The sequence below is a fragment of the Perissodus microlepis genome, chromosome 20, assembly GCF_051167445.1.
Source record: "Perissodus microlepis isolate ML-2025 ecotype Zambia chromosome 20, ASM5116744v1, whole genome shotgun sequence".
NCBI lineage: Eukaryota > Metazoa > Chordata > Actinopteri > Cichliformes > Cichlidae > Perissodus > Perissodus microlepis.
In genome coordinates, this window is record NC_140480.1 from 8507252 (window position 1) to 8530608 (window position 23357).

General features: G+C 44.5%; 1 protein-coding gene across 2 annotated transcripts in view; it reads right to left on the reverse strand.

Moving 5' to 3' along the window:
• celsr3 (cadherin, EGF LAG seven-pass G-type receptor 3) overlaps positions 1–12130 on the reverse strand; it is a 115550-nt gene extending 103420 nt beyond the window's left edge. For both annotated transcript variants that reach the window (XM_084917802.1, XM_084917800.1), the window contains exon 1: positions 6009–12130. In XM_084917802.1, the coding sequence (XP_084773928.1) occupies positions 6009–11649 (5641 nt within the window). In that variant the 5' untranslated portion in view covers positions 11650–12130. The remainder of the gene's footprint in view (positions 1–6008) is intronic.
• Positions 12131–23357: the final 11227 nt, after the last annotated feature.

Consider the following 23357-nt stretch of genomic DNA (forward strand, 5'->3'; position numbering starts at 1 on the left):
GAGGAAGAAAAGTGATTTAAGTGACTCTGAACATGACGTGGTTGTTGGTGACAGACGGGCTGGACTGAGTATTTCAGTAACTGCTGATCAGCTGGGATTTTCCTCCACAGACATCTCTAACATTCACAGAGAGTCATCTGAATAAGAGGGAACATCCAGGGAGCGTCGGTTCTATGGAATAAAATGCCTTGTTGATGCCAGAGGTCAGAGAAGAGCTGCTACAAACTGATAAGAAGGCAACCACTACTCAAATATCCGCTCACCACAATCAAGGTTTGCAGAAGAGCATCTCTGAACACAGCACAGCAAACCTTGAAGCAGATGTGCTACAGCAGCTGAAGGCCACACTGGCAGCAACCTCTATCAACTTAGAACAGATAACTAATGCCTGATCTTATGAATCTTGATTTCTGCTACAACATTCACATCACAATCACAATTTTGTGTAAACAACATGAAAGCACGGATACTTCCATCCTTGTTTTAAAAGTGCAGGCTGGTGGTGTAATGGTGTTGGGGATATTTTCTTGGCACACTTTGACCTCCTTTGTACTACATGACTGTTGTTTAAAGGCCACCGCATACCTGAGTATTCTTGACCTGAGTATCCAGTGTACCTATCTTCTGACAACACATCGGGTCATGAAGCTCAAATCATCTCAAACTTGTTGAAAGCATGCAACAAAAACTATAAAGCAGTATTGATGTAACTGATGAAGTCGCCAGTGCACGTGTGTCTTCCATGTACCACAATCACAGTAAATGTCATACGAGTATGTCAGTGCTCCACCTATCCACAACACAAACTGCCCCAGCTCACAACATCTGTGCAGTCAATACTAGAGATGGCACGATACCACTTTTTTATGTCCGATACCGATATCATAAATTTGGATATCTGCCGATACCGATATGAATCCGATATAGTGTGTTTTTTAATCAATAAAACTGTTTTTTTTTTTATATCTTGCTGCATTTTGTATAAGTTCATACTCAGGTTTAAATAAACAACAACACTAAAGCTATTCTGTTATACCTGTATGTAAAAAATACACTGCACCCAAAATATTTCATAGTTCAGCAATACTGATCAATCTAATAAACTTAAACCTACTCCATCCTTCCTATTCTGGTATTTTAAAGAGCACTTAGCAGAAATATTAAGCAACCTAACTAATAGGGTTGCAAACTCCCAGCAAAAAAAAATAGGGAACCACCCCCCACCTCATGATGCTTAATAATAATCAACTTTAATTTGATGCAGGGTGAAAAAAATTCACAGAAATAAATTATTTTTCAAGAATAATTAAATAGATTCAACATCTTTCTTCTACAGAATTGCAGACTGCACAGATAGTATCTTCCCAAAGGAAAAAGTAGTATAGCTTACTAGGGTATATTAGACTTAACAGTTACTATATACAGTAATGGACTTCTATACTTTTTACATCAGATTAAAACTTTGGGTGTAAGATTCAAATAATCATTTATTAAAAGCTCGACATTTTAAATGAGAATAAGAAAGAAAAGTATGTCTTTGTGCCCCCTTTTCCCTGTTAATGCCCTACCTGCCCCCCTGGCTAAACTTTGCTAGATCCGCCCCTGCACAGTTACCAGCCGTCAGCTACTTAGAAAAAGATCCTGGTCTAGAAAGTAATATTAAATAAATTCTAACAACAGCTTATCAAGGTTAAACGTGCTGCTGTTGTTCAGCCGCTGGTTTCGTCTTTCTGGTGCAAAGTGGGCCGAAAACAAAGAAGAGAGACGGACTAGCAAGCCGATCAGCTGATCATTAAGCAGTTTCATGATTGAAGTAGCAGCAGGAGAGGGAGGGAGAGAGAGGGGCAGTCCCTCCATACATCAGTTGTTAAGTTTAACGTGGGAATGCTTTACAAACATTCAGAGATGAACTTACACACTTGCTTTACTTCTCTCGGGGATAACTTTGTCGGAGATGAAATGCTGGTTTGGTAGCGAGGCTACAAATACATGCAGCCGCTCTATCACGTGAGCACACTGCTCCGACATGCTTGTCCGGTGTCCATGTCGCAAGTTTTGTGAGGTGCTTTTTTGATATTTAATGGATCGGATTACATTTTTTATTTCTCTCCAATATCCGATCCAGTAATTTACATCAGTATCAGACCAATACCAATACGTAATATCGGATCGGTCCATCTCTAGTCAATACATCACTATCAATACATCCTTAATTTCTAAAGTGAATCTAAAGTGTATACAATGTGTATACAGTGACAAATATGCCAATAATTATCACTAACTCCTTTTTTTGTTTTTTCTTTGCTTTACAGTCTCATTTGGGTTATTGTTTAGCTTTCACAGTGCAAGTAGTATATAATTTAGTAATTTCAGCATTAACATGTAAAATATCAAAACCCTAAAATTGAAGCAGTAAAATAGAATTTAGCCATATGAAGTATCAGAGGTTTTACTTTGCCTTTTCAAACTGTCTGCTGAGGTAAAGGACTATTCAACAAACTCCTTCAAACATGATGACGCCATGGTGTCTTTGTTTCAGGCTGGAGTTTGCTGTTCCAGTGAAGCTCTGTTGTGCAGTCAAAACTGCTACACACATTCACTACTGGGAGTTTGCCAGTAAAAGCACAGTCTCTGCTGCTGGCTACTGGAGCAGTTGGGGGGTGGGGGTTACTTTGCTCAAGGGCACCTTGAACTGATCCTGTTGGGGTGCCAAACAGTGCTATTGCTGCCACAACCAGCTGACCCTAAAGCCAGTTTCATGCATGTGTGTTCGTGTGTCCTTAAACTGTTGTCAGCACGCACATGAATGGTGTGTTTAATCTCTACGAACACAAGAATTACCCAGAGAACCGACAGACTGAGACAAACTGTCAAAGACAGCATGAGAGTGAAATGGAAAAGGAAGACAAAGACAGCGAGGAAAGAAAGTATGGACGAGTGAGGAAGTAAGAAAGCAAGACGGGCAGAGAGAGGAGAGACGTCCCAGAACTCTGGCGTACATAGATATTATTCATTGAGAAGATATGAATACACCCTCAAGTGCAATGCTTTGAGCCACCTGAGAGTACACACACGTACTTATGAACACAGAAGCACACAGAAGTGCTGTACACACGCAAATAACGCGCAAGCACAAGTAGGAAGAAAAGCTGTTGAAGCACAGACATAAACTACACTCGCACACGCCTGCTGATAGTATACAACACATTCAGTACATGCACAGCCACGCATCAGGAGAGGGAGGAGGGAAAGAGGAAAACTGAAAAGAGGAGAAGTGGAGTGAAGAGCAGAGCTGAAAGGGTTTCACCATGGAAGAGGAACAGCCCGTGAGAGTTAGGTGAGGAATGCCAGGAGGGAAACTGAAGAGGAGGAGAGGATAACACATGAGTGAATATGGAATAAGGGAAAGGAGGGAAACAGAAAAGAAGAAGAAAAGAGAGGACGAAGGGAAAGAAAGAGGGGGAAACTGAGAAAGAAGATGGCTGATGGAGGAAAGCCACAAAAATGGACAGAAGAATTATTACAAAGGATGAAAATGAAGAATTCATTCATCCACCCAAAGATGGGTAGAATAAAAGGAGAAGGAGAAGAAAACGGTGGGTAGAGGAGGGACGGGCAGTCACAGATAACACACAGCACACAATGAAAGTGACAGCTTTGCTCCGAGCTTGACTCTGGCTGACTGTTGTTTCATTATAATCTCATAACTGTCAAATCCTGGAGCAATGGAGAGAGGGGAGAGAGAGGAACAAGGAGAGAGGGCAAAGCATGCTCATCGTGAGAGAAACACAGTGAGAAAATTGGAAATGAATCCATAAGTCTGGTTCAAGCGAGCTGAGCGCACACTGTGAGACGCCAATGGAGACAAGGGTGAATGCACACAAATATAAAAACATACACGCAGCTGTGACACACACACACACACACACTCAGCAGTTTTGCTTGTTGCCGGACTTCTTCACTTACTCACCATTGCTCCTCTTTAATCGCAAGTTAGTTCATTTGTTAAAAATGCGCAAATTCATATTAATTCCTTTGTTCACTTGCACTTTTGCTCACACTCCAGCTCATTTACTCAGTGACTTATTTATTGACCCAATCGGCCTTTTTTAATGATTTTTCTTTTTAATCTTCAGTTTAAATTGAGTGTGACAGTAAATCCCCAGCCTCAGGGGCAGACTGAGATAACAATTCAGCCCAGGACCTCATCCTAGGACATTATGCCTATCCTACACTAAAAGAGCAGTTATTATGATCATATGTAAGTTAAGAACGTGATATTGGGTTTTAAATTTCAAATATTGTGAATTATGAGTTTTGTTGTTACAATATTAAACATGGCCAAAGTCATAAATACTGAGGTCAGTGTGTGTACAAGCTGAAGCTTCAGACTGCTCCAAATGCTCTGGCTCAGATAGTTTCTTCTAGTCTTGGACCTGTATGATGTCACTGAGAACAGATATCCTTAATATAGTTATCTCACGCCCACAGCTCTGACTATGAATGACTCATTCACTCAGCCATGTTCATCCCTTCACCTCCTCCATCACTTATTTCTTGGTTGTTTTCTTTAATTTACTCATTCCCCTTACTTCCTTCTTTGCTCAATGGATCCCTCACTCGCTCATCCAAAATGACATCAAGTGGAATATGTATAAACTGTGATCATTGCTGCTTTCAGAACAGTGTAAATAGGGTAGGAGGTCACACACAGTCCCCAGCCAGCGTTCATCTACTAATGTTTTGTGACAGAATACAAACACAGCACTATCCAGGTCCTTAAAACAACAATGCTGCACTCGTTTCTTTTCCTCTTCCCTTTCTTTGTGTTCAAAAGGCTTTGATCATTAACATCAGTATCTTTACTGCCTCCCTAAAAGGGCTTTATTCTTTTATCCCGAAGCTAAGAGAGAAATACACACAAACAATCAACAAAGTGTGAAAAATATAGCTTAAAATATTAATTTAAGAAAAATACAAAACAAAACAGGAATTCAGTTTAATCTCGTTCTTCAGCGCATCTCACGGCTGCGTGATGAACAAGTTATGTTGAGAAGCTGACGGAGGCTGATCCTGTGGCATATGTCATCAGGAGAGACAGCACATTTGCGAAGCAGTAAGACAATTTAATGGGATATCAGGGATATCTGACTCTTCCTTTCAGAGTCATGCACGCTCTCGATTCCCAGCTCGATAGATTTTTAATTGTGCAAAATTGCTATGGCAACTTGGACTGCACTTAGCCTGGATCCTGCCAATCAAACTGTGTTTGCAGTGCTGTGATATTGATCTCTGCTTATAACTACACGCAGTTCCCATTCCACCAAGAAAAATGCCTGAAACAAAACACCAGTTTTACGCCAAATGCTAACAACAGTCTGGAAAAATGGCAACCATGGTGACTGATACAAAAATTAGATATGACATCACATTAAAGATTATCCTCAGCAGCCCATCCTTTGAATGTTTTCACTGCTCAGTTGTGTTTTCGTTTCCACAGAAAGTCCCCATTACACAGAAAACATGTCTTTCTCACTACACTTTGAAAATGTGTTAGGCCAACATCAGTCTGTTATCTCGCATTCTTTCAGTTAAATCTAACCTGAATAACAGCTCGATTTCGATCAATATTTCTCTTTTATCTGTCTATACTACTCTTTTTTGGCTTTGTCTCCAGTAAATCATTGCGTCAGCATGGCATACATGCACATGGGATGGGTTTCAGACAGCCCACTTAAAAATACTTTTTAAAACATGTATCTTTGATAAGGACAAAAGAAAGACACAAAAGGAAAAGGTAGAAGTAATACAAAGAGCTCAGCCAAGTGGCATGCAGCCTTGTCATCCCACTTTCTCACTCACTTACAAACCTGTGGCGTTGGACTCCTTAACGTCACAATATTTTTTACACTGAATAAAGCTGCAGAGCAACCTAAACTGACTGCAAACACACACTCACACACATGCACCCTCCCTTCTCTCACTTTTTTCCTTTCATGGTCTCTTACCCGTGACGGAGATCAGCATGGGAGCCACCAGCGGCCTGTTGTTATCCAGTTTTCGGCTCAGTCGGATCTCTCCGCTGGTGTGATTCAGGAGCAGCAGGTGAAGCTCATTCCCCCTTTCGATGGTGTAGTACAGTCTGTCTGACACGTCAGGATCATGGGCAGGTACCCTCCCTATTACCCCGGTGGGGAAACTGTTGGACCGATTGGACACAAAGTTGTTGAAAATGATTTGAAAGTCTTGTAGAGTTGGCCTGTTGTCGTTCTGGTCCACCAATCGGATTCGGACAGTAGCACGGCTGACTAAAGGTGCTGACGTGGCCTGGACCACAATGACATACTCGTTGCGCGTCTCATAGTCAAGATCAATGAGTGACGTGAGCTCTCCTGAAAAGATGTCCATCTGGAAGATCTCTGGGATGTTGCCCTCTACAATTTGGTACATGATCTGAGCATTGGCACCCTCATCAGGGTCAGTGGCTGTTATCTGTGCCACCACAGAACCCACAGCACTGTTTTCTTTTACTAAAACCTCAAAGTCATCAGCGGGGAATACAGGGGCGTTGTCATTCACATCAAGGACTGTCACCTGGATGTGGACAGGAGTTTGCTGAGAGGGTACACCGCGATCAACAGCGTAAGCAGTGAGCTCATAGAATGGCACGTTCTCACGATCCAAACGTCTGCTATTTCGGACGATCCCGGATTTTGGTTCAATGGTAAAGTCTCCACCCCCATCCTCACCGTTTTGGAAGGTGTATTGAACACGACCGTTGGCGTGTGCATCCCGATCGGTGGCTGAGATTTGGAGAATACTGGTGTAGGAAGGGGCATCTTCACTCACTGTTCCCTGATACCTGGGACTGAGGAACTGAGGAGCATTGTCATTGACATCATTAACATTCACCTCAACGTATGTCGTGTCTGATTTCTGCGGTATGCCGTTGTCTTTGGCTGTTATAGCCAACGTGTAGGTCATCTGGTCTTCATAGTCAAGCTCTGCCTGGAGCGTTATGGCTCCTGTTGCGGGGTCGATGCGAAATTGCGGGATATTGTCCTCGAGGAAGTACGTGATTCGAGCATTCTCGCCAACATCATCGTCTGTGGCACTGATCACGACTATGGTGCTTCCAGGTGGCTGGTCCTCGTTCACACTAACAGAGTAATGGGCGCTTTGGAAAACAGGGCGGTGTGTGTTGGCGTCTGTGATGTTGACGTGCACCTGACAGGTGTCATGGAGGGTTCTGTCTGAGGCAGTGACAGTGAGAACGTAGCGCCGCTCCTGTTTGTAGTCCAGTGGGAGAGCTAGAGAGAGAAGCCCACCCCCTCCCGCCGTGCTGATAGCAAAGCGGTTTCTGGTGTTTCCTCCTGTTATCTGGTAGGTCACGGCACTGTTGACGTCACGATCCACAGCTGTGACAGTCACTACACTGGTGCCAACCGCTGCGTCCTCGTTCAGTCTGACATAGTACTCCTTTTGGAGGAACTCAGGGCGGTTGTCATTAACATCCATCACTGTTATAGTCACACTGGCTGTAGCGGAAAGAGGGGGCATGCCATAATCCCTTGCCTCCACGCCAAAAAAGTAGTGCTCCACAGATTCTCTGTCAAGAATAGACTTGACGGTGACCCAGCCTGTTGCGGCATTGATAACAAATGGGGTGTCAGAGCTTGTGCCAGTTAGCCTGTACTCCAGACGAGCATTGTCACCAGAATCTGTATCAATGGCCTGGATGTGGAGGATTGAACTACCAATCGGGGCGCTCTCAAGCACTGATGCCTGAAATGGTGTGGAGACAAAGATGGGCGGATTGTCGTTGACGTCTGTCACTTGGACGCTGACAATCCCAGTGTTGTTAGAAAGGGGTGGCCGCCCGTTGTCCTGTGCGCGAACGCGGAGCGTGTACTCTCGTTCGGCCTCATAGTCTAGTGGTGCCACCACCTGGATCTCACCAGTGACGCTGTCAATGGAAAACTGTCCACGGCTGTTGCCACTGATGATGTTGTAGTGAACAACAGCATTACTATCTTTGTCCCGGTCTGTGGCGCTGACACGGAGAATTTCAGAATGAGGCCTGACATTCTCCTTCACTGCCACCACATAGCGTTTCTCACTGAACTGTGGCACATTGTCATTTTCATCCAGCACGGTGATGAAAACTTTAACGGTAGCAGAGCGCGGCCCCGGATCTTTCCCTTGGTCGCTGGCTTCCACCTGCAGGGTGTAGTGTTCATTCGTTTCCCGGTCCACGGACCCACGGGTTGTAATGAGGCCAGAGCGAGGGTCAATCTCAAAGGCCGCCCGTGCCATTGTAGCTGAGTCACCAACAAACCGGTAACGAATATTGGCATTGGATGGGGAGTCTGAATCAGTCGCTCTCAGCTGTAGTATGGGATAGCCTTCCTCCACATTCTCCCTAATCGTCTCCCTGTACTCTGACTGCTCAAATATAGGAGAGTGATCATTCCGGTCTGAAACAGTGATGGACACCATTGTGGTGCCAGAGAGGCGAGGGGAGCCATGATCAGTCGCCGTGACCCGGAAGTAATGTAGGTCCATATGCTCTCGGTCAAGAATCTGAGTGGAGGTGATGAGGCCGGTGTCTGGGTGAATGTGGAAGTAGTCGGATGATCGACTGTTCATCAGCGGGGCCATTGTGTAGCTCAGCCTGCCTGCATCTCCTCCATCTGGGTCTGAGGCGGACATGATGATCACTGATGTGCCAGGCGGCTGGTTTTCAGCCACATGTACTTGGTAGGTGTACTGGGAGAAATGGGGATGCCTATTGGCTGCACGTTTCGAGCGAGACCATGGCATGAAAATCTTTCTCTCAGTCTCTCCCTGTGAGGTATCATCATCTGCTACAATTATCAGTCGTTCCAGGCTCCTCTCTCCCCTTGAACTGTGCTTTTTCTTTTCCTTCCCCTCCACCTCCCCTCTGCCTCCTCCCTGGTGGCTTTCATCCCCCTGGCTTTCTTTCTTCCCTATTTTGCTATCTGGCTGTGTGATGGTGGTGCTACTGCCCCTGTCCTGACCCTTCTCTCCCTTTGCCTCATTCTCCTCTGCCTGGCTTGCCTTTGTTATTCTCCTTCCCCTCTCCCACTCCTCCTCCTCCTCTGCCCCTGTTTCTCTCCCTCCCATCAGCCGCGCCTCTCTCTGGCCCTCCCCCACCTGTAATTTTCCTCCCCAAACAGAGGCAGCAGCAACAGCGGACCCCTCAAAGCCCTCTTCCTCCCTCTGCCTTTCTCCTTTATCTCCCATCTGCCGCCCCGTTGCCTGTCTGACACCTTCGGGCTCTAGTGGCACTTGCTTACCGGGTTTTAATTGCATATGTGCACCGTCCTCGCGCGCGGTAGCTGAGCAGTCAGTGGAAATGCTACCAGAGCATCCTGGGTGATCCATCGCTCTCTGCGCGCTTTCCCAATGCGTTTGACCAGGCCACAGCGAATTTTCTATTTCAGACTCATATCTATTTCCCCCGCCGCCTCTCTCCTCTTCCTCATTATTATTATTATTATTATTATTATCATCATTATTATTATTATTATTATTATTATTATTATTATTATTATTAGTGTTGGACTTGCTCCACAAAAACACGCGCTCAGCGTCTGGAGGAGCTGTCCGTCGTGCTGAAAGCTCCTCTACACGGGGGGAGTGTAGCGAACGCGCAGACCATGTGGTCAGGTTAACTGCCGAGACGAGCGACAGGTACTCTGCTGCAGGCTGCACTGCTGCTTCAGAGTGACTGGGAGATGTAGCGGGAAACTTAGCAGGCGAGGAAAAGCCTGAGTCACCGGCAGACTGTGTCTCTGAAGTTGCTCTCACTTTTCCAGCAGACAGACTGAGCGCTGTGACTCGTCTCCCACTTTCCCAGCTCTCGTCTGTTTCTGTTTGAGTGGGCGCTGTTTCAGTAACTTCAGAGCCAGAGTATTCAGAGTATTTTGACGCGTTTTGGGGGACGGTGGTTTTGTTGGATGGGGACTGCTGGCAGGGCGTCTCTGAAATAATGCTGCTGAGGGCAATTTGGATGAGGCGCTTCCTCGGAGCTATGCCTCCCTCGGGTGTCGTAAATTCAGCTAAATATCCACCCCCCATTTCTTCTCTGTCTAAACAACCAGAGCCACCACTGGGACCCACCCTGTCCGCCCTGCTCTCTCTCCGGGTTTGACTGCTCTGCCCCTCGGTTCCTGGTGCTGATTTCCCCTGCTGAAGCTCATTATCAGTACTACACGAGAGCTTCAGTATCAGAAAAGCCAAACCATTATCCGGATAATTAGATAAATGAATGTGTTTGCTGCTGTGGCTCATCCCTCCCCCTCTCCTATCATTTACCTCTCTTTCCTTCCTTTCATGAATAACTCTGGCACGCTTAGACCTTGCTTCACAGAGAGGAGGTAACCAACAACCTAGATTGCTAATCTCCTCCAGCGCGCTACACCTGTACGCTTCCCTCCCCTCATCTCCCCCACCTCTCGGCCCTCCTCCATTCTCTCTAATGCACCCCGTCAAATCGCTATCGTCACCCCTCTCCTTGCTCCTGTTGGGATCGATAACATTATGCCAGCCCAAATGAGAACAATTACCAGCCCTCCTGTTCACGCTGACTGAGCCATCCCAGCGCTTCGCCTTGTTGCCGTTCCTGTAAACTAGCTGTTGCTGAATGTTGTGAAAATTATACACGCAATCCAATTGAGATGCCCGGACACAGTCTGAATTGTTGGTAAAAGTAGGTTTGAATGTGTTTGAAGCATCAGCGTGGGGTGAAATGTATCCAGAAAGAGAATGAATGCAGTGAGAGAAACCAGCTGGGAAGAGGCCAGGTGAGGGAGTGCTGGCCACGGAGAGGGGTGGTTTGTCGGGGCACGGCCAGTGTGTCGGGGAGCACCATGCAGCAAGCAGTCTCTTCACCTCAGGAGCCCTCTCCCACACCTCTCCCCCTCTCCTCCCTCCACTTCCGGGTGCCCCGTTCAGGCCAGAGGCTTGCACAAAGGCTCCGGCGGCACCACGTTTGGCGAGGTGTGGTCGCGACGCCGGCCACCGTTGCGCGGACGCTCTAGTCCTTTGTACTGCCCGTTTTTTACCGTTTTGAACCAGCGAGGGGGTGGAAACAGGTGAAGTGGGAGGTGAAACAACGCCCTTTCTGCCCAGCCTTCCTCTTTCCACTCTCTCTCCTCCACCGACGCCATCGGAGTTCAACCTGCTCCTAATACCGGGGTGGAGTTGGAGAGTAGGTGGCGATGGAGCCGGAGGGCGGTCTGCAGTCTTCCAAAACGTCCCGACTCCTTTCGGTCCTTCTTTCCGCCTCCCCTTCGCTCCATCGCGCAGATATCCTCTCAGCGTCTCTCCCGCGCGCTGCACTCCCGAGCATCCCTCTCTCTGTATCCGCTCCACGGTCCACCTGCTTGGGCGTAGATTCCAGCTGCCCCTCGGCGACTCCCTTGCCTCCTCGCACTGGTGTTGCTGTTGCTGCTGGCTCACTTTACCGGCGTCTCGATAGCAGAGGCCCGGGATCCATCTGTTGGAAACTCCTCCTGTATTCACCGTCCCCGGGGTGAAGGCGAACAAAGGGCCGAGGAGAAGCAGGTGGAGTGCCAGAGATGAGAGCAGGAGCGGGGTAAAGCCCGGTAGCGGTGCAGCCATTTAGTCTTCTCCTTTCTCTGTGTCTCCCCTCCTTTCTCCCTCTTCCACCTCTGCCTATTCTCTCTTTCTCTCTCACGAGTGTGCCTTCCCTTCTCCCCCGTTACTTCTCTCTGTCCTTCGTTCCGGCTATGTGGCCAGTTCCAGGACCGCCAGCACCGCCCGACACCTTCCCCCAGGCTCCCCCGTCTCTCTGTCGGCCTGGAGAGTTGGCATCTACCCGCTGTGGTCCGTGGAGCTGGAGGTCTGAGCGTTAGGAGCGGCGCGGCAGCAGCATCTCTCCTCCCGTTCATTCACATCCAACATGGCTCACACACTCACACCGACTGACTGGCTGGCTGGCTCACACACTAGCCTTCAGAGTGTGTGTGTGTGAGTCCGCATGTATGTGTGTGCGCGCTCCTCTAGCAGTGGCTGTGGCAAGCTACTATCCACCCATCCACACACACTCACACAATCACGCTCTCCTCCTCTCTCCTTTTCCACCCCTCCCCCTATTGCTTGCATCTCTATAGCCCCTCTCTCTCTCTCTCTCTGATAATGGTTGGCTCCGGTGCGCAGGGCTGTTACACAGCACCCGCGGCGGTCGCCATGTCCACAACTGGAATATGAGCTAGAAAAAAACCCTTATCTTACACAATCACGCCGTCATCGCCGTATCATCTGCCGTACTGTCGTCCTAACACATTTCCCCCTAGGTCTGTCACCTTTCACCTTCTAGGACTTCAGCAATGAAGTCCTAGAAATTAGACTTTGACTTTATTTCATTTTTCATGCTAAAAAAGAAAATTTTACACGAGCAGTTTTGGAAGGATTATGGAAGAAAAAGTAATTTTAGGAACTTTACTGCAAGGGGAAAGACTGTTCAGTCTAGTCCTTCTGTAATAAATCATTTTGCTTCATTGATATATTCGGGATGTTTCATTTCCTGGAAATACATCAATTTCTCCGTTTTTTCTTCTTCTCCATTTGCACGTGCTTTGGTCTCACCCGGTCAAGCAGCATCTTATATTCTAGTGCGGTGATGTAAGCTTAGGTTAGCTCAAGGAAAAGTGACATCATCTCTCTCTTGCATCCACGAGTAATTCACAGATACACACACACACTGAGAGAGAAAGAGGGGGGAGTCCCTGAGGTGTCACCTCCACTTTTTACTCTAAGATTATTGTGATGATATCAGTGTTAAAGGCACATGTGCGCAATCCGACAACATTCCTAATTTAACACTAATTCGCTCATGGTTAAATGGGCAGATCCATTTCCTGATACTTATTGAGAAAAAAATTATGCAAATATGCTGGCTACAAATTTCCCCTATCTACTCACCATCTTCACATTCAGTACCAATTTGTAATGCCGGCTGGGTGGTGCAGTTTTTCTAATGACACGGATGAAGCTGAATGTGATTTATTCCTGTTGATCGGAGGAGATGCACAAGGCGTGTCAGTCTGTTCTGGCATCAGCGCCCAGAAAAGAAAAAAAAAGGCATCCAAAATCTGAGCCCTATGGTGCTGCCAGCATCTGTGGATGCATGCGCATTCACACGTCCTTGCCTTCCGTGAGTCTGTATGTTACACTGATTTCTATTACATTTGATAGAAGGTGATAGAAAGATGAGGGGAAATCCCCAAACCGGAGCAATTCTTTCATTTCTCATTCCCTTGAGGTTTTAGTGTAGTCTTGTCTGACTCAGTGGTTCTCAACATGGTATGAAAATAATTTTTCCACCAGTTGAAAAATATCCTGCAATATTAAATAAAATTGCACATGTGCAGATGGGGAATGCTTACCAAATATAGCATATTAAGTCACCTGTGTGAGACAACTTCAATTCAATTCTTTCCAACAGTCCAGCAGCTGGTCTTCTCATCTCCCAGATGTTGTTTAAAAAAAAACAACAACAACAACAATGGCCCTGCTCCAACTTTTTTTGAGATATGTTACTGCCATCAAAATAAACATGAGCCAATGTTTTTCTTAACATGATAATTTTCTCCACGTTAAACATAGAATACTGTGAATAACATGCAAGTTTATAAGATTTGCAAGTCAGTTCATTCTGTTTTAATTGGCATTTTGGGCAGTGAGAGTGGGAACTAGATTTATTTTATTTTGCAAAGGAATCCCTGCCCTAAAACGTTTGAGGAGCCCTGGTCTTAGGGCAAAATGTACATGAAGCTCAGGCATAACTGAACCTCCCTTTTGATTTTTGTTCTTATTTAACTAGACAGCATTTAATATATTGGACTTTTATAAGGCAACTGGAGAAACGGGTGTTAAAAATGACTGACCAAAGGTAATATAGAGATATGAATTATTTTGTGATACTAGTGAAACAGCTGTGTCAACCATCTATGTGCATGCAACATTGTTTTCTAATTGTTCTGACTTACTGTTATTATTCAGTTAGAATACGTAGTATAGGACGTTACATTCAAAGTGGGCATGATGTAACGTGATTACACCTCAGTTATAAGAGACACACACAAACACACTGGTCAAATATCGTAATGAGCTGTCTTTCCTCTTTAAGCTGAGATGTAACCGCAGCTGTGTAAATCAAATACAAATGTCACAGATAACGTTCCTGCAGTGAATGTGGGTTTATCCGTCTGTGTGTGGCTCAGTCAGCCTGGAGCCTTGCCTCTCTTTTTCTTTCTTTCCTTTTGTCCTCAAAGCTGATAGAAGCTTGGAGCACCGCCACAGCAATATGGTACTCCGAAATACATATCCTCATTTTCCAGAAAAGATTTGGATGCACTAAAAAATAAACAAAAAAAGAAAAGAAAAGTCCTCTCCCTCCCTCTCTGGGTGTCAGCAGCCTGCCTCCACCCTCGCGCTCTGTCCCTGGGATTTGCTGCCATTTTTTTTCTGTCGTGCTTCCAACATCCTCGCACGCCAGTGTCAGTGAGTGTGATTACTGTGGAATGTAGGTTATTGTGGCGCAGGCTGGCGGCGTTAACAGGATTTGGAAGGGGTACGTGTCGGGGGAGCATGAGGATGTCTAGACAAGTTGTGACTAGGCAGCGTGAGAAACAGTGTGACAGGTATTATGCAGTTTACCCATTCAGCAATGACAGTTTAGATGTAATGATAGCTTTTTCAGAAACACCGGGGAAGCTTCTCTTTGCTACCCATCAGTGAAGGTCAGAGGTCAAAGTGGCCCATGGCGCACTTAATTAGGGCAGGTGGTTGCCGACATGGGAGACTGAGCCTCCAATTAAAGCGAGGTCTTTTTTTTTTTTGCTGCACTGTCACCAAAACTACAGAAACTGAAATAGCATATTGTTAAAGCATTCCTTGCTAGGAAATTACCACACTAAGGCTGTTACAGTTTTAATTTCAGTCACTGCAGCACAATTACCAGTAATTAAATCTTATTGTTATCCTCTTTCAGTGTGAGAATGCAGCTCAGTTATGCAAAAGCTACGTTATATTTCCCGTGTCTGCAGCTGACAAAAGAAGAAGTCTGCAGATTTCAAAGAAAACATTAACCGTTTAACACTAAATTCTTAAATTGAAATTTTATTGTCCTAAAACTGGGCCAGACTATAAAATCGCTGGTAATTAGGGATCTTTGTTTTCAGGATGAAGCAATCTGAGGCATTCAAATTTTTGGCGGCATGAGAGTTTGCGCTTGAGATATTAAGACGTAACCACTTTTAGAGCACACACTACAAAGTAACAGAGCTCTTTGATAGGCTAATATCAAAGTGTGCATGTACAGCTCATCTTATACTCTCTATGCCAATACCATGGGAGGTGCCATTTAAAATGCATATTTCACGTAAATAAAAATTCCCTTCACATTATAACTATTTAATCCCGATTTGCCCTTGAAAGACTTTGAGGTATTAATAGCCTCCAGTTTATCAGGGCACATAAAATCCAGACAGCAGCGAATCCACCGAGGAACATTTTCTGGCATGAAGTAATTCTGGGTCCTATTCTTGAGGATAGACAGTCAATTATATCGACTCTAATAACAGCAGAATGTGAAAACTTGAACAGCCTGTTGGTTTAGAAACTTTCTGAGATGTAAACAGACCCCGGCTGAATACCAAAATAAAATTATTTGCCCATTAAACAACAAAGATCTCATTTGCACCGAGGAGTACACCATCAACCAAGGACATAATCCTAATATATATAGGAGGGGGCAGCCACACTCTTCGGCTCCAAAATATTCTGAGATAATAAAAATCTATTTTCAAAAATCGAAAGCGAGGATAGAAACATTATTCACTTCCTGTCATGGTATGGAATGGTAAATGGTAAATGGCCTGTATTTGTATAGCGCTTTACTGGTCCCTAAGGACCCCAAAGCGCTTTACACATCCAGTCATCCACCCATTCACACACCCATTCACACACTGGTGATGGCAAGCTACATTGTAACCACAGCCACCCTGGGGCGCACTGACAGAGGCGAGGCTGCCGAACACTGGCGCCACCGGGCCCTCTGACCACCACCAGTAGGCAAACTGTGGGGATGTGGGGAAAGAGGACCCAATGCACGACTCTTTGATTCAGACACTGTGTTTATTTACATTGTAGCAAATAATCACACAACAATAAATTCCCATGCACTCCAGATTCCCGTGCCGTGTCTTCCTCCCAGCGTTCATGTTTCGTGTCCTCGCTTCCTAGTGTCCGTGAACCACGTGCTCGCTGCCCTCTTGTTTCCGCACTCCTCCTGGGGAATCTCAGAACACTTTCCATGTGGCAAGCTCACGCTCACTGAATGACTAGCTGGGAAACTGACGCGAAGTCTCACGCCATGATCCAGCATTGATGGGAGCTCAGCCACACTGCTAAGTAGCTTCCCCGACGAACCTTGATCAGCTGCAGGTGTGCAATTATGTCTCCAGGTGCGGCAGGTCCCCATAGCAGGAACAACCCTCCAGGCCTGGTGTCCCAGGAAAACCAGGACGGACACACGCGTACATGCACGCATGCACACACACACACACACACACACACACACACACACACACACACACACACACACACACTGCTACTTTGGCCAGAAGAAGAGATCCACTTAATCAGGCCTCAGTTTTAGCTTTACCAGAGTTTAAGAACAGTAAAAAGTCGCACTTTGGGAAAAACAAAACATCATGTCAGGAGTCATCACTGATAAACACTGACATAATGATCATAATGATCATTCCAACAAAATCTCCCAGGAAATACCAGAAAATGTCACAGCTGAGTAATGAAGGAAAAGTCCCCGAGGTCATGTGAAAATTCCAGTTCATGAAATTTCTTGTTCTTGTACGTAACATACAGGAAATGCTTCTCCCTAAGCAGAGTGACCCTGGGTCCCATGACCCGGGTCCTTGACATAACACCCCCCCCCCCCCCCCCCCCTACCCCCTCTGAGGGCCGGCTCCTGATGCCCCAAAAACACCAATTAATCCAATAACAAAGTTCAACAACCCAGGGCGGATGGTGTGGGGTCCAGGACCGGGGGCCAGAAACCAATTTTCTCAAGCTAACGAAAAGAATCTCAGTTCAACATTTCAGAAGCCAGACCGCGCTTCCAGCAGTGGTAACAAAACAGATCAAGCGGTTGACCCGGTGGGCGGTGACAATAACAAATCACCTCAGGTGGCCTGCCCCGGGTCCGGCAGCAGCGAGACAGTTCTGGTGGCCCACACACACACACACACACACACACACACACACACACACACACACACACACCAGAACAAAGGTCCATAGCCTGCTCATGAACCCTGAGTCCCCAGACCCAGGTCCTTGACACTTCCACTAACGAAAGTTAAGCTTCATTAATGTTGCCACCAGTTGTTGATGTTGAGAAAGTTAACACCATACTTCAGCCAGAGCAGGCATGAAAAATTTAGTTTTGATGGGGTTTTTTTCCTTTAAGTAAATTATATTTTCTCTTAAAGGTGTAAGACAGCCATTTCTACTGTCAGTTCAGGTGAAATGGTGTTATTCAATCCATCTCCAACACAGAGCTGTCATAGTAAAGTTACCTGGAAAGTTAATAACCCGGAGATTCAGCCAGCAACTAAGAACAGGCTTATTGTAAATATAATGTTTTCACTCTGTTTTATCTCTGAGAAATCCCACGTGTAGCCTGACTGAAGTTTCAGTCATTTACTGTATGTTTCCACGCATGTATAATTTATGTAACTTGCAGAGGTCCTATAGAAGACCTATGACACTCACACTTACTGTTGACCCACTTTGACTCTGTGGTTACAGCCTTGGTACGGTATTGGCTAATTAACAGTTTATTGCTCAGAGACTCTAATGAAGAGCGAGTGACCTGACAAACCCTCATTAAACCTAAACGACACACTGGAAGTACAAAAACACACATTCCTAGAGGAGTGCGTGAACTACCGAAAAGGTGGACTTCTAGTGATAACTCCGTGTGTTCAGCCTTCAGTAATATTCAGTCTTATTACATCACAGATATTAAGACCTTGAAGAATCCCCAATCCACCCTTGAAAACGACATTATAAATAGCTCTGGCTGTCAAATCAAATCAAAATCTGACGTAAATCAGTGGCGGCCGATTCCTGCTTCTTTGTTGCTCTAATTAAGCAAACACAAATGATTCGGCATGCCTCATTAAATAAACACAAAATTTTAAAAATCGTGTTTACATTTTATTTGATAATTCCTTTTTATTTCTCTAATGACAGCCTAATAGGATTTACCATTCACATTCTTGCATGTGCAACTGTTTTGTGTACCTTTATTTTTATTCTGAGCAACTGGACAGATTAATTAGGTGAAGTCTAATTGACGGAGCGCTGAGTGACAGTGTGGAGGGAGTGCTGTGCCACTTACAGCTATTTATAATAGATCAGAGAGGAGGTGCTGGCTATAAACACTAAACAAAAATGACTGACAGACAGTTACTACAGGACCCAGTGGGACACTGACATCAGAGAGAGGTAGAGAGAGGTAGAGAGAGGTAGAGAGAGGTTGATGGCAGGAGGGTGGAAGGGTTGAGAAAGGGGCAGAATGATAAGCTGCTGTAACACATAAATCTTGAAAAATTTCTGCGGGATTTTTTTTTTCTTTTCCCCCGGAGGTTTCCTTCTGCCCACACTGGCTATTATCTGTGAAATAGCTAAGCTAACATTTTTAAACATGAATGTGGATATTTATATTCAAGAAAGTGTAACCACTGCAAGAAATACAGCTGCAACAAGTGCTTAATCTGAGACATGAAATGGTAGCTTAAGGTTAAAAACCTAGAATGGGGAAGAGAGGAGAGAGTGAGATGGAGGAGAGAAAAAGAAGGGGGTGAAGTCCACATAATGGAGATTTAATAAAGAATGTTAATTTTGAGTGTATCATTGTCAACAATGGTACCACTTCATAACAGCCTATGATTTATGGTGTAACTTCACAGCATGTAATTCTTATGAAATAAGGGTGCAATTTTCAAATCAATTCAATATATAAATTTTATTTATATAGCTTGAAATCACAACAGCAGTTGCCTCAAGGCGCTTTATAATGTATGGTAAAGACCCTACAATAATACAGAGAAACCCCAACCATCAAATGATTGTCTTTGAGTAAGTGCTTGGAGACAGTGGGAAAGAAAAACTCCCTTTTAACAGGAAGAAACCTCCTGCAGAACCAGGCTCAGGCTCTGCCGTGAGCAGATGGGGGTGAGGGAAAGAAGAGGTTAATAATAACTCATGATGCAGAGTGGTGTGTAAGCATAAACTTACACATACTTAAGGAGAAAAACATACTACTAATAATACTACTCAAAATACTTTAGGGATATTTTAAAAGAAAGCAGACATCAACTGTAATATGTGAGCATTCTTTTTGTACCTTAAAGACATTTTAAGGAAATGTTTCTCCTTCTTAGCTTGTAATTACACATTGTTGTTGTTAAGGCTATTGTGCTGCATTAGTGTGACTATTATGTCTTAAATTGTCAATACGCATTATTTATTAGGGCTGAGAACTGGAGCACCACGAGTGTCCAAATGAATTAAATAACTACATCATTACATAATGAATTAAACGTGTCATTCAAATTTTAAAAAATCTAATTGGAAATAAGTGAGTATAGAGAATTAATTAAATATCAGTTCATTTCATTTAATACATTATAAATTTCCTATTTCAATTAATTACTTAATGGTGTATTTATTTAAATAATTTGGCACTTGTGGCAACTTGTGGCCCTCCACTGTGAGACAAATCCATTATTTTATTTACAGGTGCATTTATTTCATTTGTGTTCAAAGCTCTTTAGAATTTAATTAAAAAGCTCCATGACTTAAAAACTTCTCCTATATTGTTATTGTTTCATTTTTCTAACTGCACCTAAAATTGACATTTTATTAGAAATGATCATTTTAGGTACTACAAATTGCACCTTAAATTTTAGATACAGTACTGTGCAAACATTTTAGGCAGGTGAGGAAAAAATGCTGTAAACAAAAACTGGAAGTGTTAATCATTAATTTTTTTCAGTCAACAAAATGCAGTGAATGACCAAAAGAGAAATATAAATCAAATCAATATCTGGTGTGTAACTACCCTTTGCCTTCAAAACAGCATCAATTCTTCTTGGTACACTTGCACACATTTTTTGAAGGAACTCGGCTGGTTGGTTGTTCCAAACATCTAGGAGAACTGACCACAGAGCTTCTGTGGATGTAGGCTTCCTCACAGCCTTCTGTCTCTTCATCTAATCCCAGACTCACTCGATGATGTTGAGATCAGTGCTCTGTGGGGGCCATACCATCACTTCCAGTACTTCTTCCTTACGGTGAAGATAGTTCTTAATGACTTTGGCTGTGTGTTTGGGGTCGTTATCCTGCTGCAGAATACATTTGAGGCCAATAAACAATCATTTATATTTCTGAAAGCATTCTTTGTTTACAGCATTTTTTTCCTCACCTGCCTAAAAATTTGCACAATACTGTATTTACATGTGAAATGGAGGGAAATTACACCATAACCTGTCGGCTGCATTATGTATTATGTATGTATGTATTATGTATTATGATTACAGGTACAACTTGACAACAAAAAGAAGCCTACTCACTCAGGTCATGCAATTACATAAAGCTATCCAACTATCTGAAAGTCTGAGAAAAAACCTTAAAAAGCTATATTTTTAATATAAATGGACCAAATGCATCTAGATAAGTGGGGCAGATTCCTGCAGGACGAGGCTGACAAAGTGTTGCTCAACACATGAATATTTTTCTTTTCCTTTTTCTTTTTCCATTTCCCCTAGATTTCTTTTTCACAGGTACAGTTGAATGGGTGAAAAGTGCTAGCTATTTATGTCTGAAAAGGATGTATTCTTTACTTTTCATTCATTTTTTGGTTTGTATGTCAGTGGAGAAAAATATTGAAGCTGTCATTTCTGCAACTGCTAATTTTTTACATGTCAGTTCAAAGTAATGGCACTGACACTAAAACAACACACAGACACACACAAATAGCAAAAACACAAACAAAAAACAGGGATGCATTGCAGACACATGCTTTACAGCGCTGTTTGTTCTGGTCGTTCAGGACCATGGAAAGCTGCCTGCTGCACGACACTGGCAGTACCCTAAAAAAAATGAACTCTCTGGCTCTGGCCTGTTAATATCATCAGTCAGTGTGCAGCCTTTAATAGCACACCACTCGTCATGGAGTCAGAATTAAGCAGACCTAATTCAAATGAGAAAATCTTATTCCCGGGTTAGTTGAGGTAATGTGGGTCAGGAACAGCTGGGTGCTGCCGCAGATCAACTCTGCTGCCGTCTGCTCTGCAACCCATTAATAGCTGCATTAATGCACACATGAACAGAATGTCTAACAGTATTCTCTAAACAGGAAAGTAACGTGTCTTTCACGCAGTTTCATCTGATTGTTTGATGGGTTTGAAATGGCCTGATGTTTTGTTAACTCCTACAAAACAAAAGGCTGCTGACAGAAACTATTTTATGCTGAAAAAAGCGCAAGTGTGCAATGAGAGACGTGCTATGAACCCACATTCAAATTGAATCAGTAGAGGCAGAGAGCAGGCGTTCATTTGCGTTTCAAAAATCACTCTGCTTGGGGGGAAGCAGTGCTGCATTTCCTGTATGTTACGCACAACAACAAGAAATTTCATGAACTGGAATTTTCACATGACTTCGGGGACTTTTCTTTCATTACTCAGCTGTAACATTTTCTCGCATTTCCTGGGAGATTTTGTTGGAATGATCATTATGAAAGCTTTGCGGTTTTGTTTTGTTTTTTTCCTCCACCCATACATGGGCTGGAAAAGTGACATCCAACACTTAAAATACTGTATCTCTAAACAGCTTAGAGACACAGCTGGTGGGATGTTACTGTTTATCAGTGATGACTCTTGACATGATATTTTGTTTTTCCAAAGTGCGACTTTTTACTGTTCTTAAACTCTGGTAAAGCTATAACTGAGGACTGTTTAAGTGGATCTCTTCTTCTGGCCAAAGTAGCAGTGTGTGTGTGTGTGTGTGTGTGTGTGTGTGTGTGTGTGTGTGTGTGTGTGTGTGTGCGATGCAAGTAGGCTGGTCTCCATGTGGTGATGGATCAATAACCGTCTGACTCCTCATGGGAAGTCTCCTCGCTGCCTTGAGCCTCCAGGCAGAGGCCAGCGTTCTTTCTGTCGGTGTGGGTTTCCATGGGAACAGCCAGTGAAACTGTACGTGCACTGTGCATGTGTGTGAGGATTGGAGGCGATGCACAGATTGGAGAATTACTGCTCTTGTGTGCATGCGTGCATGCATATGGGTGTGCGTGTGTGTGTGTGACTGAAACAGAGAAAGAAAGAGAGACAGGAAAGATGAAAAGGTGAGCACGGAGGTCAGGAGAGATGACAAAAAAAGAAAGCTAAAAAAAGAGGAAACACGAGTACAGAAAAACATGAGCCCAGACTCACACACACAGTCATGCATAGACACGCACAAAGAGAGAGACAGATAAGCATCAGACAGGAACAAAAAAAGAAAGGGACAGTCTTAAGGTCGTCTGGCGTCCTCATTGCTTTTTTTCCCGCTCGCATACACTCTGATTGCCTGCTGCCCTCGGCCTTTTGCTTTTCCGTCGATCCATTCCACAGAGAGAGTATGAAGTGGGGGTTGTGAATGTGGTGGGGCAGGCCACAGGCTGTTTATAACCCTGCCTCCGCCTCCCAGCAACCCCCCCTCAAAAACCCAATGAGATCCTGAGGAGGCCAGCAGGTGGCCACTGGCCGGCTGCTCATCTGTCCAGTTTGGAAGTGATGCAGTAGTGATGCATATTTAACACAGGGTGGAGGTGACAGAGGTGGCACAGTGTGTGTGTGTGTGTGTGTGTGTGTGTGCGTGTGTGTGTGTGTGTGTGTGTGTATGTGTGAGAGAGAGAGAGAGAGAGACAGAGAGAGAAAGAGAGAGAGAGAGAGACAGAGAAAGTGCGAGGTGAACACGTCCTGCTATTCAGAAAGGCAGTCAATGACAGAAGAGCCACTTGCTAGAAAAGCCCCCCTCTAACATCCTTCACACACACACACACACACACACACACACACACACACACACACACACACACACACACACACACACACTTTACATGGCATATGGCAGCAGCTGCCCAGTGTGTGTTGCGATTGTGTGAATTAGAAGCAGAGTCGCAAGCACATGAATAATGAGCCTCGCCTCTTTTCGGGGACGCGCCTCTCATAATGAAA